Genomic DNA, 17,582 nt, shown 5'->3' with positions numbered 1-17,582 from the left:
ACGTGCGTAGCCTCGACTCGGCGACTCGGCGCACAGCGGAAATAGTTCTTCCGGTTCTAACACTTCCGGTATGCGGGAGCAGGCCTAGCCGGTTGGCAAGATGCTGAAGTGGTGCGCGTTAAATGGGTTTTGAAGCCCTTCACAGCGAAGTGAGTTGTAATAAGGTGGGTTAATACGTCGATGTATCATGTCCGCGCATATTTAGTCATCGGGCTGCCACTGCGCAGTCGTTGGCTGCAGCAGCGATTTCCGAAAACGGAAGGTAGAGCGCGACAAATTGTGCACTGAACACAAGAAGTCGCAAAGCGAATGCGGCTTCACGTATACACTTTGCATCGCTTCCCCGCTAATATCAGCGGGGAAGCGATGCAATATCAGCACATAAAAAAAGCAAATAGGCAGTATAGAAACGGACATCTACAAGTGCCTCGACAAGTCAAATGTAGAACGAATTTTGCAGTTTGTGGTGTAAATGTAAGACCCTGGGTGTAATGATTGTTACTGGCTACTCAAGTTTTGTTTTTCATTCCGTTCATTCCTACGAGGATGTGCACTATAATTTTGTGTGTTGCTCGGTAGCGACGCCCGTTAAAATCATAGAGTTATTATAATGTACGCTAGAGGTTCAGCTGGCGCTAGTGTGCTGCTGCAAATTGAAGCAGACAGCAACCAGTGGGAAATTGACTTCCTGTAATGCTTTTCTATGGGAAAAAGCGAGTGCATTTCCTCTCTGCGCTCGATTTTAAGAGCAAATATCACAAGTATTTCGTACGTACTAGGCACATTGGAACATTTCTCAGTCAGGCAGACGAAATAATTGGTCAGTTACGGCGTTTTTATTTGGAATTTGTGGCATGAAAAACGGTGCTAAAACCGTTTCGTACATGTGTTTGTGTGCACTGCCGGGCACTGTTAGCGCGAACACGGCGTCGGCGCTTTCCGCCATGGGGGATATACGTGTCAAACGAACGAAGGACATGTGGAAAACCAAGAGAGACGGCAAAAACTACGCAGTAACACTGGATATGTAACTCCTTGCGCATGCAGGCGATCAAAATTAATTGAAAGCCACGTAATATAGTCCGATTTGCAATAAATAAGCACTGCTTTATTTTTTTCTGCCCGTGAATATGTGCGAAAATGCATGTTCTAGGTTCAAATCATCAACAACACGCTCCAAGTCGTTACAAATAGGGAAAAGTCAGAGAACAGGTGCCCGATAAAACTGCCTGACATAGGAATAATAAAAAGACACACCTTTCGTAGCCCACGTGCTTTATTTTTTTACATTCGAATGTTCTTTAACCGATCGTAAAGATGCATGACAGAGTCATGTTCATAGAGTGACAGTGTGATGTTCCTGACATACGCACTCGTAAATAAAGAAGAAGTGTTGGGGGAGCTCGAGAGATCGAGGCAGGATCTCGGGGCACAACGCTTATGGAATAGCTATGGTTCTGGTCTCAGTCATTGACGTCCTAACATAACAAACTGGCGACGAGGTACTCCGTCTAGGATTGACTTCAAGGAAGCCGCTCAGCGCTACGACAAGGGCCATGTCAACGCTTGGAAGCATCGAACCCTTCGATGAAGCGGAAGGGGACTGGCCAACGTATGCCGAAAGAATCGGCCAATTCTTCATCGCCAACGACGTGAAGGAACCGAGACGAGTGGCGGCATTCCTGAGCATCATCGGCGGAAGGACCTACGCGCTACTCAAGAGCCTCGTAGCGCCGGATGCCCCATCAAGTAAGACCTATTTGGAACTTGTCGAGATACTTCGGGCGCATCTGTCACCGAAGCCGATTGTGATTGCTGAACGCTTCCGCTTTCACAAGAGGGACCAGAAGGACAGCGAAACCATCCTTGAGTATGTCGCATCACTGAAAAAGTTGGCTCAAACCTGCGAATTTGGAACAGCGCTGAGTGAAACTTTGCGAGACCGCTTTGTATGTGGCTTATGCAATGACAGCATACAAAAAAGGCTGCTTTCAGAAGAGGATTTGACTTTCAAGAGAGCGCTTGAAATGGCGGTAGCAATGCAAGCCGCATCCTCCAGTGCGAAAGTTCTACACGGCTCAGCGTCGTCCAGCGCGGAAGTTCTTAAGGTGGAAAGCAAACCTTTAGAAAAAGAAGGTTGTTCACACTGTGGTTACAAGAATCACGAGTCGGTCAATTGCCGCTGGAAGGGCCTGGAATGCAGAAGATGCGGAAAAGTAGGGCACCTGCAAAGAGTTTGTAAAGGATCAGCTCCAAAGTGGCAAGGACAAGCGTCTAAACCCTTCAGTAAGCGCAACGAAAAGAAAACGATGAAGGCTGTAACTGTGGAAGATTCCGACGAAGAGATAGAAATGCACGAGCTAAGAAGCGCGCGAAATGATCCGTTAGAAATAACGCTATCGGTCAGTGGAATTCCTTTGAGAATGGAAATAGACACAGGAGCAGCAGTATCTGTTTTGCCATTACAAGAGTACCAGGCTAAGTTTTCGCACCTCAAAAGGCAACGAAGTAATGTCGTTTTGAAGGCATTTAACGGAGCAAAGATTAAGCCGCTGTGGGAAGTACAAGTGACGGTGATGCATGAAGACAAGGAGTCCAACCTGAAGATGCAAGTGGTCGATTTCAAGGGACCACCTCTTCTTGGACGTGACTGGCTAAGAGTCATGAAGTTGGACTGGGCAAACATCAAAGCGATACACTGTTCCGAAGAGATAGGAAGAAAAGAGATTGAAGGTCTGATGGATGAATATAAGGAAATATTCTCAGATGAGCTGGGATGCGTAAAAGGAGTTGAAGCCAAACTCAAACTGAAACACGGAATGTCTCCACCATTTCAAAAGGCGAGGCCAGTACCACACGCATTAAGGGATGCTGTGGCCAAGGAACTGCTGGCTCTACAAGAAAGAGGCATCTTGACTTCGGTAGAAACAAGTGAGTTTGCTTCTCCAATTGTCCCAGTCGTCAAGAAAAACGGCGAGATCCGGATCTGCGGGGATTACAAGTCCACCGTGAATCCCGTGATCGATGTGGACAGTTATCCTTTGCCCAGAATCGAAGAGCTGTTTGCAACGCTGGCGGGAGGGCAGCTATTCACTAAACTTGACCTAGCCAAAGCGTACTTACAAGTTCAAATGCACGAAGATTCAAAGAAGTACTTAACCTTGAACACGCATTTGGGGCTTTTTCAAGTCAACAGGCTTCCTTTTGGAGTAGCCTCAGCTCCAGCAATATTTCAACGAACGATGGATCAGGTACTACAAGGCCTGACGCACACCACCTGTTACATTGACGATATCCTGGTAACAGGAAGAACAAAAGCGGAGCACCTGAAGAACCTGAAAGAGGTTCTCAAACGCCTTAAAAAGAACGGCATCCGACTTCAAAAGGAGAAGTGCGAGTTTTTCAAAAAAGAGGTGTCCTACCTAGGCCATGTCATCAGCAGCGAGGGACTACGGACACTGGATGACAAGGTGGCTGCTCTACGAGATGCACCCGAGCCAAAGAACGAAGCAGAGTTGCGCTCCTTTTTGGGGTTAGCTAACTACTATGGCAAGTTCATCCCAAACTTGGCAACCATCTTGAGTCCTCTGAACCTCCTGCTGCACAAGGATGTCCAGTGGAGTTGGAACGAAGAATGTAGAAAGGCCTTCAAGACTCTGAAAGAGAAGGTGACGTCAGCACCAGTGCTGATTTACTTTGACCCAACTCTTCCGATTGTGTTGGCATGCGACGCCTCAGCGTACGGCGTAGGAGCGGTGTTGTCCCACATCATGAAAGACGGGACAGAAAGACCCGTATCGTTCGTCTCACGAACACTGTCTACGCATGAGAAGAACTACTCGCAGCTTGAAAAAGAGGCCCTTGCCATTGTTTTTGGTGTAAAAAGGTTCCATTACTATCTGTATGGGTACCCCTTTACACTAATAACCGACCATGCTCCACTTCAAAAGATTTTGGGACGTACGACTGGAGTTCCGACGATGACGGCAGCACGCCTTCAGAGATGGGCTTGCAGACTGGCAGGACATCGATACAACATCGTTTATCGTTCGTCTAAAGAGAACGCCAACGCCGATTGCCTTTCAAGACTCCCGCAAGCTGCGAAGACTTCAGACGAATTCGTCGTAGATGAAACCTACGTGTTCTACTGCGACTATTTCAGCAACTTCCCAGTGAAGAGCACAGATATTGCAAAGGCTACGTCCCGTGATCCCGTCCTAAGCCAAGTCTTGGAGAAGGTGCTCAAGGGCTGGGGAAGTGAAAAAGGCGCAGAAGAAATGATACCATTCTTCACACGTCGGTTGGAACTATCGGTTCATCAAGGCTGCCTAATGTGGGGCCTACGAGTAATTGTTCCCCTAACTTTGCAAGAGAGAGTCCTTAAAGAGCTGCACAGCGATCACTTCGGTATCGTTCGAACAAAGGAAATAGCTAGAAGCTATGTGTGGTGGACCACCATCGACAAAGACATTGAGGACGAAGTGGGAACCTGTAAGCAGTGTCAAATGCAACGAAATAACCCAGCACAGGCACCGTTACACCCGTGGAGTTGGCCAACACAACCGTGGGAAAGAGTCCACATAGACCTGGCTGGGCCATTCATGAACAAGATGTTCTTCGTGCTAGTCGACGCACATTCTAAATGGCCAGAGGTATTCGTGTTGAACTCAACGACGTCCGAAGCCGTGATAAAATGCCTGCACCAGTGCTTCGCACGCTTTGGACTGCCTGTCAGCGTGGTATCAGACAATGGGCCACAGTTCGTGTCTCAAGAGTTCAAGACCTTTGTCAAGACAAACGGTATTGTTCACATTACGTCTGCACCGTATCACCCGTCGACTAACGGATTGGCAGAGCGATTCATCCAGACCATGAAGAACCACTTAAAGAAGACAACGTCTGAGGTGTCTATTGACACCAAGGTTTCAAGGTTTCTTCTATCCTACAGAAACACGACTCATCCAACAACCAAAGAGTCTCCGGCCAATCTAATGATGCGGAGAAAGCTGCGAACCAGACTAGATCTTCTGAAACCCACCATTTCGGACACAGTGGCGAGGTCTCAGTTCAAACAACAAAGGGCGAGGCCGGAACACGAATGCACGCTGACAGAGGGTGATGATGTCTACGCGAGGAACTATCGAGGATCGTCAAAGTGGACGCGTGGTACTGTCGTTTCTCAAACAGGACCGGTATCCTTTCAGGTACAAGTGTCCCCCGGCAGGATATGGAGACGCCATCAGGATCAGCTGATCCCGGCTCAGCCGCAACGAGAACAGTCACCAGACAGTACTCACATGTACAAACCGGTGTGTGTCCCAAAATCATCGGAAGAGACTTCAGTGGCCAACAACCAACAAACGCGTCCTAATCCTGGAGCGTCAGCGGTCATTGTCGAGGCCGAGGACATCGAGACGCAGAATCCTACAACAAGGTCGGGGTCGAGCGACGTAACGGGAGACATGACTGATGAACATCTCAAAGTGGGGCGGTATCCTACTCGAATCCGACACCCACCAAAGCGTTTTGCAAACCAGTAACTACCTTTGGTGGTTGCTTAATTAAAGGGGGAAAAATGTGATGTTCCTGACATACGCACTCGTAAATAAAGAAGAAGTGTTGGGGGAGCTCGAGAGATCGAGGCAGGATCTCGGGGCACAACGCTTATGGAATAGCTATGGTTCTGGTCTCAGTCATTGACGTCCTAACATAACAGACAGGACGGGCATATTAGCAATATATAACCGGCACCGGAATGCTTGCGAACCTTGAACACACTCTATATTCCTTTCGATAGTTAGTTAGGTCAGAATCGTTGCTCGTTTTTACATACCTGCCATGGAACAGAGGTTTGGGTTTGAAATATAGCGAAGCGTAACATCGTTCAATGGTAAAGAAAAATGCTGCAATTAAAGCAATTACACTTTTACAATATTAATAAAGGTACATACTATCCGGTACAACCGAAATAATAAAAGTTATTTCTGTTATTTTTTGGCGAAAAGACAAAATTCACGCGCGTTTTCCCATAGGAATGCACAGGAGCACCGCAAAGGTTGACTGGTTGCTGTCTGCTTCAATTTGCCTCCCGGAAGTCGCATAGACACTAGCGCCAGTTGAACCTCTAGCGTACATTATAATAACTCTATGGTTAAAATACATTAATGGAAACAATACGAAAAGAGGGCGCAAAATCGTCGTCGTCCTCCCCCCCCCCCCCCCCCTTTCACCCCCATCTCCTGAATAGTTCCGACGCATCTGGGCGTCATACGAAGTAGAGATGTCCCTGTAACTGGCGATGGTACCTCGACGAGAAACCCTCCGTTAGTCATTCGCAGAAGGCTGTAATTCTTCACAAACAACACGCGAAGAGTAAACACTGGTAAACGTCCTCAGGAAAAGTGAACATGCCTCCGATTTCGATTACCGGCGACGCACCTCTCGGCGCTGTTGGCGCAAAAACTGGCGCCATGAAGGCGAATAAACATGCCAGAACACAAGAATAATTCACACTTTCAATAACAAACAAATTAAGAACTCACTAAAGGGAAAACAATGAAGATACGATGCACGGGGTCAATGGGGACAACGCGGGAGCTAAGAACAACGCTGCTCTCCGCATACCAAAATGGGCGCACAACAACCGTACGCCAGACGGCGCGGCTGTCGCTACAACACGCATGATGGCGACGACTACGCGGAAAAGGTGTATACCAACGACCCCATGGGTGGTCACACGGCACGCAATGAACAGGTAGTCACAGTGACCACCCCAAAAGCAACATGGCGGCGGGCAAGCGACAGTGCAGCAATACGAGTGAGGCCTAGCGAGCTGGACTGCTTTTTTCTAAAATACGATTCTCAAGTGCGTACGCCCGATCGCTGTCTTCCGCACGCACTAAAGCACTCCGAAACGCGCCTCGAAGCACCGGCATCGCACCTATGATGAGTAGGGGCGACAATGTGAGGGGGGATTCGCGGGGTTTGCCCACGACTGCTTTCGCGCGGCCGGCTGGATTTGCTTCGCGGCCAGAAAACAATAACAAAAGGAATCGTCTAGCGACAAATGGAATGCCATCTTCATTGAACATGGTATCTGCTTGCCGTGCTTGCCGCAAGTGATCCGGCGTTTTCGGTTGACAGCGGCGAGGCGAGGCATCACAGATTCAAACGGCGCCGGTTCCCAGCGTTCAGCGCTCCTGCTCACCGCGGTTTGCTTTCGTTATCCACTTTCAAGTCCCTGGTTATCTGCACCGCGACTGTGCGCGCACTTCGCGCTTTTCAGCGCACAGAGCAGCCATTCAGCGAGGGGCACAATTATCACGATTGTTATCGAACGAGAGGTAGGGAGGGCAGTCGATTGCAGGGACCAGCTGTCCGTAATGCAATAGATATAGAACTGCTCAACACTTCGCTTATTGAATTGGGCGGCAGCTTGCGCCACCTAGGAAGTGTAGTAGTGACCACTAGATCGCGTTAAAAAAATAATGTATTTGTATATTCTAGATTCGACTACAACCCATATACCGGCCCACACACAGCACGAACACCAACCAACATACCGAACACTGTTACAGGCACATACAGGTCAGTAGCACAACAAGGCACAAACTACTACAACACGAAACATCCGCGACTCTCTACTCTAGCCGCCCTACCGACCCGATTCGTATATATGCCTTATCATTTTCTGAGAACCATTCGGCAAGTGAGTGCCGCTGTTTACTAGATGAATACAAAGAGTATTTGCAAGTATTATCGGTATACAAGTCCTCTGCGTATTTAGATTGGCAGGGTAGACATCTCTGTTAATCTAGCGCTTCGAAAGGTAACATGATATAAACGTAATCGGCTGAAGTTACACCACACGGCATGCTCCCGATCAGTTTCGGTTTCAGATTCACGCAGTGATAAGCTTACTCAAGCCATGTTGCCCCATGCTCGTTCCGCGCGTGTAATAGCAGCAAAAGTTGCAATAATATCTGCATTCCTAATCAGTAATCGGCTAAAGGTAGCATAATTCTTAGTTTTGTGTTGTTCAATTCGTTATTGTTTCCCTTAAATTCAATGCTTCCGAATAGGTGACTGAATTGTAGCGGGCAAACGCTAGCGGCACGTTTTCCGGCGTTGGTCGAGCAAGCGATGACTCGCTCTACTTAAAAAAAACCCTAATAAACTTCTCTAAAAAAAGTACTGTGGTACAGTTATATCTATCTATCTCTCTCTCTCTCTCTGTATATATATATATATACAGGGTGATTCAAGGAGAGGGCAGGCTCTTTAGGTCAATCGCAAAATTCGGTTTCTTAACCTATCGCGCTACGATTTTGTGCAGCGTTGGCCACAGATGGCGCTTTTTTTTTTTGTAAAATTTTCAATGAGCGAACTAACCTGAGGAAAAGGTAAATAAAGAAAACGGCTTAGCTCCTAAGGAAACGCAGCGACGCCACAGGTCTTCAAACAACACGGCGCCGTTTCGCACGGGAGACAAGAGATGGCGCAAGCAGTAGCGACGCCAACTGCCCCCAACGAACGAGCATACGGCGCCGAGAGCCGGCGTCTTTAGCAGACAAGAAACTGCAGTTCCTTGTTGTTACCGCGCCTGTTTTTGTTTCTGCGACTGTCGCCGCCTGCGGAACGCGCGCCACTTTTGAGTCGAAAAGATCGTCTGCTAAAGACGCAGGCTCTCGGCGCCATATGCTCGTTCGTTGCGCCATCTCTTGTCGCCCGTGCGAAACGGCGCCGTGTTGTTTGAAGACCGGTGGCGTCGCTGCGTTTCCATAGGAGTTAAGCCTTTCCTTTGTCTACTTTTTCCTCTGTTAAGTTCCGCTCTTTGCAAATTTTACAAAAAAAAAAAAAGAAAAAATGCACCATTTGTGGGCAGCTCTGCACAAAGTCGTAGCGCGATAGGTTAAGAAACCGAATATTGCGGTCGATTTGAAGAGCCTGGCCTCTCCTTGAGTCACCCTGTTTATAAACTATATATAGCACAGCCGTGTTTTTTTTTTTTTTTTTTCGTTTGGAGAATTTATGCGCGCTTATTAAATTATATTAAATCTTGGAGTTTTCTGTTGACAAAAAAAGGTTGGCACTTTCCAAGTATGGGAACGCTTCATATAAACAGCGTATTAAGCTGAAAGCTTTAGGGCATTACAACCAAAACTATACTGGATATAAAGTATATAAAGTGGCTCTAATGGAGACAGTGTTCAGGTAATAATTGTTTGTATTCTTTTCATTTCCAAACCTGATATAAAGTTTATATTGAAAACATTTTCCTTTAAAAATATTTAAACCTTTTAAAACAACCTTGTTTAAAAAAAAAACAAAAAACTTTTGAAACATTCTGGAACTGGAAATCTGAAAAGGAATCTTTTTCCAGCACTGGACTATCAAACCATAATGATTATAGTAGCGATACTTTCTGAAGCCTGAATCAACCTTGTAGCTTTCTCTCTGGCACCTTTGAATACGAAACAAACCAATAAACTTACTTGAAAACAAGAAACATTTCACCGAAAAAAAAATGTTATGTATGCATTACAATCATATTAAAACATGCAACACTGCAGTCATTTCACCATTCTAAAAAAAAGAAAAAAAAATATATCTTAAAATTTGTACAGCCATGGCCGGACTAAAAGCGCGCGCTCTTTCTTTTCTTACGGCCTTTGCAATTGGGGCAATCGCCACCTGCCGCCGCAATTCGCGGGGGGCGCTGCCTCCCCTTGCCTACCCTTTGCCGTTTGCACAGAGCGCGTCTGACAGTGTTTCTTAGCGCAGTCGCAACTTGCGGCCGAAATTTTTATAGCCTTTGGCAGCTGATCCTTCCGTTTAGATCCTCAGCCACTATCTAATGCGCTTCTGAGCCCAAAATGGTGAATAGATGACGCTTATCTCCGAGAGATTCGAGAGCAAAAAGTAGTAAGTAGAGACAGCGAATGCGATTGCGGAAAAACTATACTCGTCTTTGCCTCCAGGACTTCCGTTGCGACTCAAGAACAGGAGGAGACGGACCCCTTCTACGTGGAGGAACTTTAAATGATAAATAATTCGTACACGCTAGTGAAATGTAAGCCGGCCCAATCTATCTATTACCGTTGTCTGCATCATCGTTTCATAGGCCGCACATGAAGTCGGTCAGCTTCTCTAGACGAGGGTGTAGTAGTCTATACGATTTTCGCACAGTGCATATTACAGCCTAAAATGCTTCCTCGAAAGCTTGTGCAAATACCCAGCTGATTTTTAGTCACAGAGGAACGCAGTTAGCTGACGACACTGCCTGTCTGTAGAGTGACTTAAGTCAAAGCGAATTTCAATAAACAATCCAAAACAATAACCTACAAAGCTCGAACACCAGCGCAAAGCAGCTCGAAGGGACTCTCCGAGTGAGGTGAAGAGGGGTAAGATGGTGGCGCCCCTGGCGGCAAGCAAGTGAACTACATACGGAGAAAAAATGCCACTGACTCCCGGGTGATTGCAAAGGCTGTAAGAAGGGAAAGAAAGCGCGTGCTCCCAGTCCGGCCGTGGTACAACAGAAACAGGGATATGATTTACACCAAGCAAGATACTGGGCCATAGAACCAGTTTCAGCAATCAAAAACAGTATTAGGGGTTACCCAACAGTAACTGGAATGATTTTCATGAAGGCGGGGGGCGTTTGTAGTACCAGCATCCGCCTAAAGCAGCGCTAAGGGGCACCCTTCCTAAGTCAGTTTGCCCAGCGGCATTGTCTGCTAAGGATCTAGTGGCATGCTGTCAATATTTTCTCCAAGCACTTCAAAATTATTCCTTGCTTTTTGCAATGTCTGACTTGAAAGGCTTTCAACGTTCGCAAAATCTATTTCCTTTCCAGACTTTTCATACAAGCGAAGAGAAAGAAGTAACAAGGGGCGAGGTCCTAAGAATAGAGTAAATGGAGAATCGGCGTCATGCCATTTTTGCTAAAAAAATGTTGCACTGACTGGGCAGAGTGTGCTGGGGCATTGTTGTGATGGAAGTATCATTTCCCCTTTCCCTCACATCAGCGTGTTTCTCCGTTTCGCAAGCTTCGCAAAATTCCCAGGTAAAACACCCGATTAACAGTTTAATTAAGAGGAACAAACTCGAAGTAAAGAATACCCAAATTGTTTTATATTTTCACCAGTTGAGGAGGTTGAGGGTCACCCTGAACAAGGTTGGTCGGCGATCAATAGTGATTCCCCGGCTTTAAAGTGAAAAAACATTTGTAGACTTGCGATTTCTCATAAGCATATTCTTTGTAAACAGTCTAAAGCATTACAAGGGTTTCCGGCACCGTTTTCCCTAAAAGAAAACAAAAATTCACGGCCGCATGTTGTTCCTTCATATCAAACATTGCAAACAAAATGACAAATTATTTTTAACCGCTTGGGAAAACAATTTATAGCAGACAATGCCAGGCAAACTCACTCGGAAAGGGTGCTGCTAAGCGCTACTAGCTGCGGAAGCTGGTACTACAAATGATCCGCCCTTCAGAAATTAGTTTTAGTTACTTTTGCGGCCACCCTCGTCGCTTTGTCAAAAGCTTTCAACATATGCCCTGTTTAAAAAAAGAAAAATGGCAACTAGTCACTTGGTCGCTTGCAATGGTGGTCTAACAACACCAAGAGCATAGCAATTTTAATGTTGGCAAACGTCGTCGTTACCGAAGTGCGGTGGAGGCATCGAAGAGAACCGTACGGGCAGTGTGCGATGGCGCAGCTGCTGTATTTTCTGCCTTCTGATTACGGAATGTGGACGAACAGCTTAAACAACCTACCGCAACTGTCTGACGAAACTCTCGGAGGCCTGTGCACGGTGGCGACAACCTCGTCGAAGCAGCGGAGCAAGTCCTACACCTTCGCCGTGTAAGCTTACACACTGTCGGTTGTCGCCAGCGTGTACGCTGGCCACAACTGACACTGTTTGACGCGAAACAACCAACCGCAACTGTCTGACGAGCGCCTCTGAGGCGTTCGTCAGACAGTTGAGGTTGGTTGTTTAAACTCTTCGTTCACATTTTATGGCCAGAAGGCGGAAAACACTGCTGCCGCGCCATCGCACACTGCCCGTACGGTTGACCCCGATGCCTCCACCGCTTACCGATAACGCTTCCTAGCATTAAAATAGCGACGCTCTTAGTGTTGTTAGACCACCAAGCAATTTTGCACAAGGTTTATCGAAATAAGGCAATTTCCTCTGTAACAGACCCTTTTATGATCCCATCAAGCAACATTGGTGGTCGTGTGCCATCTCTTGGGCACGAAACCTGTAATGGCATCAGAGTCCTTACCGAACTCTGACGCAGCATTCATTCTCGATACAAGCCAAGTCGAGTTTACACCGAATGTTTGCACAGCCCTCATGTTCAATACATGTCCAGAGTGTGTGGCTCAAACAATGGCGGACTTTGATAATTGGTGCTGCAGCTACCATACTCTGTTCACCTCTAAGCTGAGTCTGCGGTGGAAGCTAAGTCCTCGCTAGACCAGTCATACGCCTCTCTTTTGCCTCGTCACCAAGCTCCCGGCCATGCCCATGGGCGGAGAGCCGGGTCAGGTGATAAGAGGGAGGCGGCTGATTGGTTTGGCAGGCACGTAGCTCCCTCTGTAGTCTCAGCTTAAAAGGGCCATGAAACGAATTTTGGGTTGGGATAAATGATTTTAAATTGGGACTTTACTAATCGCATATCGTTTAGTTGGCCGAAAGAAAGAGGCTAGAAAGTCAACAGCCAGCTTTTCGGTACGAGCATTTGAAAATATAGCGGACTATTTTGTACCTTCTTGCCTTCGAAAGCTCTCCGCCTTTTCACTATGATACATCCGCGGTTCCAAAAGCGCGTCACCGGCGCCAAACTGACGTCAGCAGAGCCCAGCTCACGCATTGGACACGAGAACTGCGTCACTCGAACGTACGCGCTTGTAAACAATCAATCCGCCGACGAATATTTGGATTCGCGTTCATGGCCAATGAGTGCCCTGACGGAACTTATTGTAACAGGGGAATGACAAGTTCTATGGTGTTCATAAAAAGCACGGTGGAAGCTAGGAGTCATCGCACTGGTGCCGAAGGAATGTCACGACCACGTGATTTCACAATTCGCATTTGAGTTGAGGATTAAAGCTAAAAAGGGAGAAGTAGGATAATCGTTTCATGACCCCTCTAAGGGCGAACGGACTACAGATAATGCACACTTTTGAAAAGGGTCTATTCAAGGGTTGCTGACAAGCTGTAGGTGGCTGCAGTACAAATGGCAGAATGCTCATACTGTAATGTTCACTGGTCTCGTATCACTTTTATAATAGCTTTTGTTCTTGCGTGGGCAACACCGGATCCCACCGCTGCCACCATGTCGTGGTCGAAACAGGTTAACGACGACAACTGGTTTACTGCATACTATATGTGGCCTTGTGGGCTGTCAGGCTGGTGGCATCGATTACAGGATGGGCCTTGTCTGCCAACCCTCTTTTGGGTCTTTTTGTTGGTGCTTGTCACACGCGGTGCTGCACTTGGCGGTGGGCTCCGGTGTTGCTTATAGCAGTTCTAAATCACAACAGAAAAAAAAGAAGCAGGGTGACAATCCTGTAACAATGTAGCAAACAGAGATGTTTTAGGCTGGCTTGACACGAAGAAATTTTTCAACATTTTGACATCGGAAACAAGCACAATTTCGGAAGTTTCACGGTTTAAACAAACAAGCACGCCCCCCCCCCCCCCACCCCAAATGATTGAGGTTTCATTTCCACCTTTATGGCCTTACGAGCAGCTCAAATCTCATTTTATCTTGAAGTCGCAATCGCTGCAACGGACTTTTTCCACATACCGACGGCACCAGGCGGTGGCTGCGCGAACTGAAAATTGAGGAAGTGACCTGCACTACCAGTCGATAATGGAAGCTATGCTACCAGTTTCTTAGTTCTCTGAGCTGCGGCGCGTGCGTGACAGCACGCGAGCCACGCGAGCAGTACGAAAGTACCCACCTAGAGACTTCCATACCACGTGATGAGCTTGGTAGGGAGAACCAGGGGGAACCCGCGAAAAACAAGGTAACCTAGCGAGCAACGATGACGACGTATCAGGAGGCAATCAGAAAGCCGTCTTTTACCCCGTCCTGGCGACAGAGCTGGGCGGCGTTTCCGCCGGGAGAGAGGGTTTTCGAACTGGGTTCGGACCGAAATCGGGCCGCCAGAGCCGAAATTAGCCGAAAGACAGTGTTTTACGTCCCCAGCGCCGACGGAAGACGGGAGCCCCACCTTATTGAGGGCGGCCAATCACGAAATAGGAAACTTTCGCTCAATCTGGCAGATTTTCAAAAGTTGGGTGACCATGGGCACGGCCACGGGAGGAGGGATTGACTTTAATCTATTGGAAGAGGCGGTGAAAACGTGAGGAACTGGTTATTCCGGTGAAGCACAGGTTGCACAGCTTATGACTACGGCGATTAGAGGTACAGCTGCATTCTAGGTACTTTTTTTCCCACGGAGTTGTTGACTAATCGCGCGACCAACGCGACTTTAAAGGGGGCATCCGTGGCGTCCACCCAAACATCGTGTATTTCTTTCCGTCCACTTTCTTTTTTTTTTTGTGAAACTCAATTAAATATATGCTGCAATTATGTGTTCTACTCGCTAAATCACAGCCTTCTTCCAAGTTTCCTCGATTTGTCGTGCCGACTACCGCCGCTTGGCATCGGGCGCTCGCGCGTGTGCAGAACGCTTCTCGGAAAAACTCCATTCCAGTCTCAAGTTCACAAGCAGCAACCACTGAAATAGTGGCATGCTATTTTTGCTATGATCCCCATCGTGAATACAATTAGTTCATGCTCTATACACTTTTGAAGAGATAACACGCAACTATGCCTATATCTTTTGCTGGTGCACCTAAAACCATAAATTACAAAACCAGAAAAAAAATGTTGTTGTTAATTAAACTTCTGAACCTGCAGCGATAATGAAATTAAACTACAGGCATATACAGATTCATTAAAAAGATATGTGTAATATCTATCTTGAATGAATTGCTATATTTTATTGTAAATGCCCCATTCTTGCAAGCACATCAATTGCAGTGATCAAAATGAGACAGAGGCATCTGGGACATTTGGGATGCGAGTCACCTCTCCACGGCCATTGCTGGTCTGGCTGCAAACATGCCAGTTGACAATGTCACCAAATACTTTACCAGGAAAAATACATTCGTCTCCATTCATTTACGCAAGAGCACCCACAGTTTGGCACTGTGGGTGCGCTGCTACTCTCCTAGAGGTGTAGACACCACGTATCTGAGAGAATGCATGAGGACCACACCGTCCACGCTGTAGAGCAGTCATGCCACACCAAGGAAGAGCAGCCGTTGGAACACCAAGAGAAGCCGAGACAGTAGAGACAGTTGCCTCGACTAGTGATCCACGTGTCCGCAACCATAAATGGCAACAGTTATCTATTGTTGCCATCAATCGTCCCAATAGACCGATCACACTAAAGGCCCTGTCACACGGAGGCAGCAGTTGGACAACTCTATACGGCAACACGAGGAAATCATGTTGCCCGCAACCCTGTCACATCGCAGCAAGAACAGTCGGGCAAGATGGTGCTGCTGCCCGGCAACCGTGTTCGCCGATTTGTTGTCCGACCACCCTGTCACACCGCGCTGACGGCAGAGACAACACGGGGAACGCTCTGCCATCTTGATTATTTACCTTCGTTTTTGTGCGGCGCGGCGGCGGTGCTGGAAATGTGACTACGAAGTGCTAGTTCGTTTGAAAGGCCAGAAATTACCACGGGACGACATCAACAAGTGACTGTAATTAGAAAAACTTGACGCGGGGAGTACCTTTTATTTTATCAAAATGTTTTTCATACACTGACAAAGCAGATAGCCCAAACCGAAGAAAGTGAGATCGCTGATGTATGTTTGGGGTTTACGCCACCGTATGAAGTGTTTCTGTCCGGTTCTTTCTTTTGTGCGATTTCTATTTCTACTCTAAGATTGTGCTAGCACTGGCAGCACCCCAAAGTGTCTTTTGTAGCATGGTGTTGAGCGGAACTGACAGTGCCTATTGCCTGCTATGTGATCGCTTCATTTCCCAAGATTCCCCGGGTATTTATGAGAAAAAAAGAATCAGGTGTCCGGTACCAGCTGTTTCCAAGTTCCAAGCATCACCAATCATCGTGAGAGTGTCATTTTAATGGTTTGATTTATTTTCATCTTTGCTTTCCTGGATTCTTTTTATTTTACTTCATCAGCCGATGAGTAGACATGTCATTTTATTTTTCTAGCAGTAATGTGAGCGGGTCACTAGGCATTTCAAATCTCAACATCAGTCTGAACGTTCACGACCGTGGCTGTGACCATTTCGACAATCGCCTTCCGCAATTATTACACAGTAACAACATTCATAAAAATATTTTAGCTGCACGCCAGCCTTAATTATTGTTAAATAAAGTTTTCCAAGCCTTTATTTGAATCAGATGTTATTGATAGGGAACTAGCTCTGCCATCGAAGCTATGCGTGTTGTCGTGCTGCCGACCCGAAATTCGCCTTGCCAGTGTTCAGGGCATCGCACAATGTCCAACGAAAGTTGCTGCTGTTTTTGGTGCCGAAAGCTATCATACCGAGGCAACATTTTCGTTGCCGTCCATGTTGTGCAGCTGTTGCTGCGATGCGACAAGTTTATTGGACACCACGGGGAGCGAGCAACAAGTTGCCCGACTGTTCAACAACGTGCTGTGTTCCTGTTGCCATCGTGTTGCCTCAGTGTGACAGCGCCTTAAGCGCTCCACACATGCGCGACGCTGCCATAACTTTAGTTCACAGGAGGCAGGCGGCAGTGAACAAGACGGCTGGTGTCGTCTCTTCATGCGCAAAGCTCCAGCAGGGTTCTCCCACATGCAGAATTGCAAAGTTCCTTCAATGCATTGTGGTAGTGGCAGCTGAACGAAACAGGCTGGTGAGATCAGTCTATTCAAAAGAAAAAAAAACCTGAGGCTGCTGCGCATCCAGTCGTTGCAACCACGCAAAGCCTATTCGTGCCAAGGCGTGCCAAGGGGGCATTTTCATGGAGTGAGATATTTCCATAGTGAAGTATTCGGCGTCACGATGTCATAACCTGGTGGTTTTCAACAGGCACGGGCTATAGACGCTTTCAGGCAGCCGTGCGTGGGCGCCGCCATAAATGACCTGCAGTTTTTGTGTCCTCTTATTCCATTCGCTTAACTTCATCATTGGCACAGCACGACAGGTAATTGCCACGATGGGTGCTACTGTGTCATTCTCTCCAGTATAGGCATTTGGCGAGGCTGGTCAACGCCCGCTTCAGTGGCTCGGCATCTCGGTAAGACGACAGAAGGTCGGCTATGGCGGCTCAATCTGGCGCGTGTTTAAAGCGTCTATATAATTCCTCTCCACTTTCAAAGAATTCTGTTACATCTGAAAGATGAGTGATTGAAAAGAAACATGGAGAAGAAAGTCAGAAGAAAAAAGAGGTGAAGCAAAGCGACTGACCGAATCGTCCTGGGCGAGCCAACGAGGGACACCTCTCTGTGAGGAGCGCGGACTAGGGTGGTGTGTTGCCTAACCCAAG

The 17,582-nt window shown here is 47.2% G+C and overlaps 1 protein-coding gene across 1 annotated transcript in view; it reads left to right on the top strand.

Moving 5' to 3' along the window:
- The first annotated feature begins 2,027 nt into the window (after positions 1-2,027).
- LOC8050544 (5'-3' exonuclease PLD3-like) overlaps positions 2,028-17,582 on the top strand; it is a 73,241-nt gene continuing 57,686 nt past the window's right edge. Inside the window, exon 1 of the mRNA XM_042293512.1 lies at positions 2,028-2,840. Within this exon, the coding sequence (XP_042149446.1) occupies positions 2,028-2,840 (813 nt within the window). The remainder of the gene's footprint in view (positions 2,841-17,582) is intronic.

This window comes from Ixodes scapularis, unplaced genomic scaffold (assembly GCF_016920785.2).
Source record: "Ixodes scapularis isolate PalLabHiFi unplaced genomic scaffold, ASM1692078v2 PGA_scaffold4__175_contigs__length_147842914, whole genome shotgun sequence".
Taxonomy (NCBI): Eukaryota; Metazoa; Arthropoda; class Arachnida; order Ixodida; family Ixodidae; genus Ixodes; species Ixodes scapularis.
The sequence above is the reverse complement of the archived record's forward strand: the minus strand, read 5'-3'. Positions and strand labels throughout refer to the sequence as shown.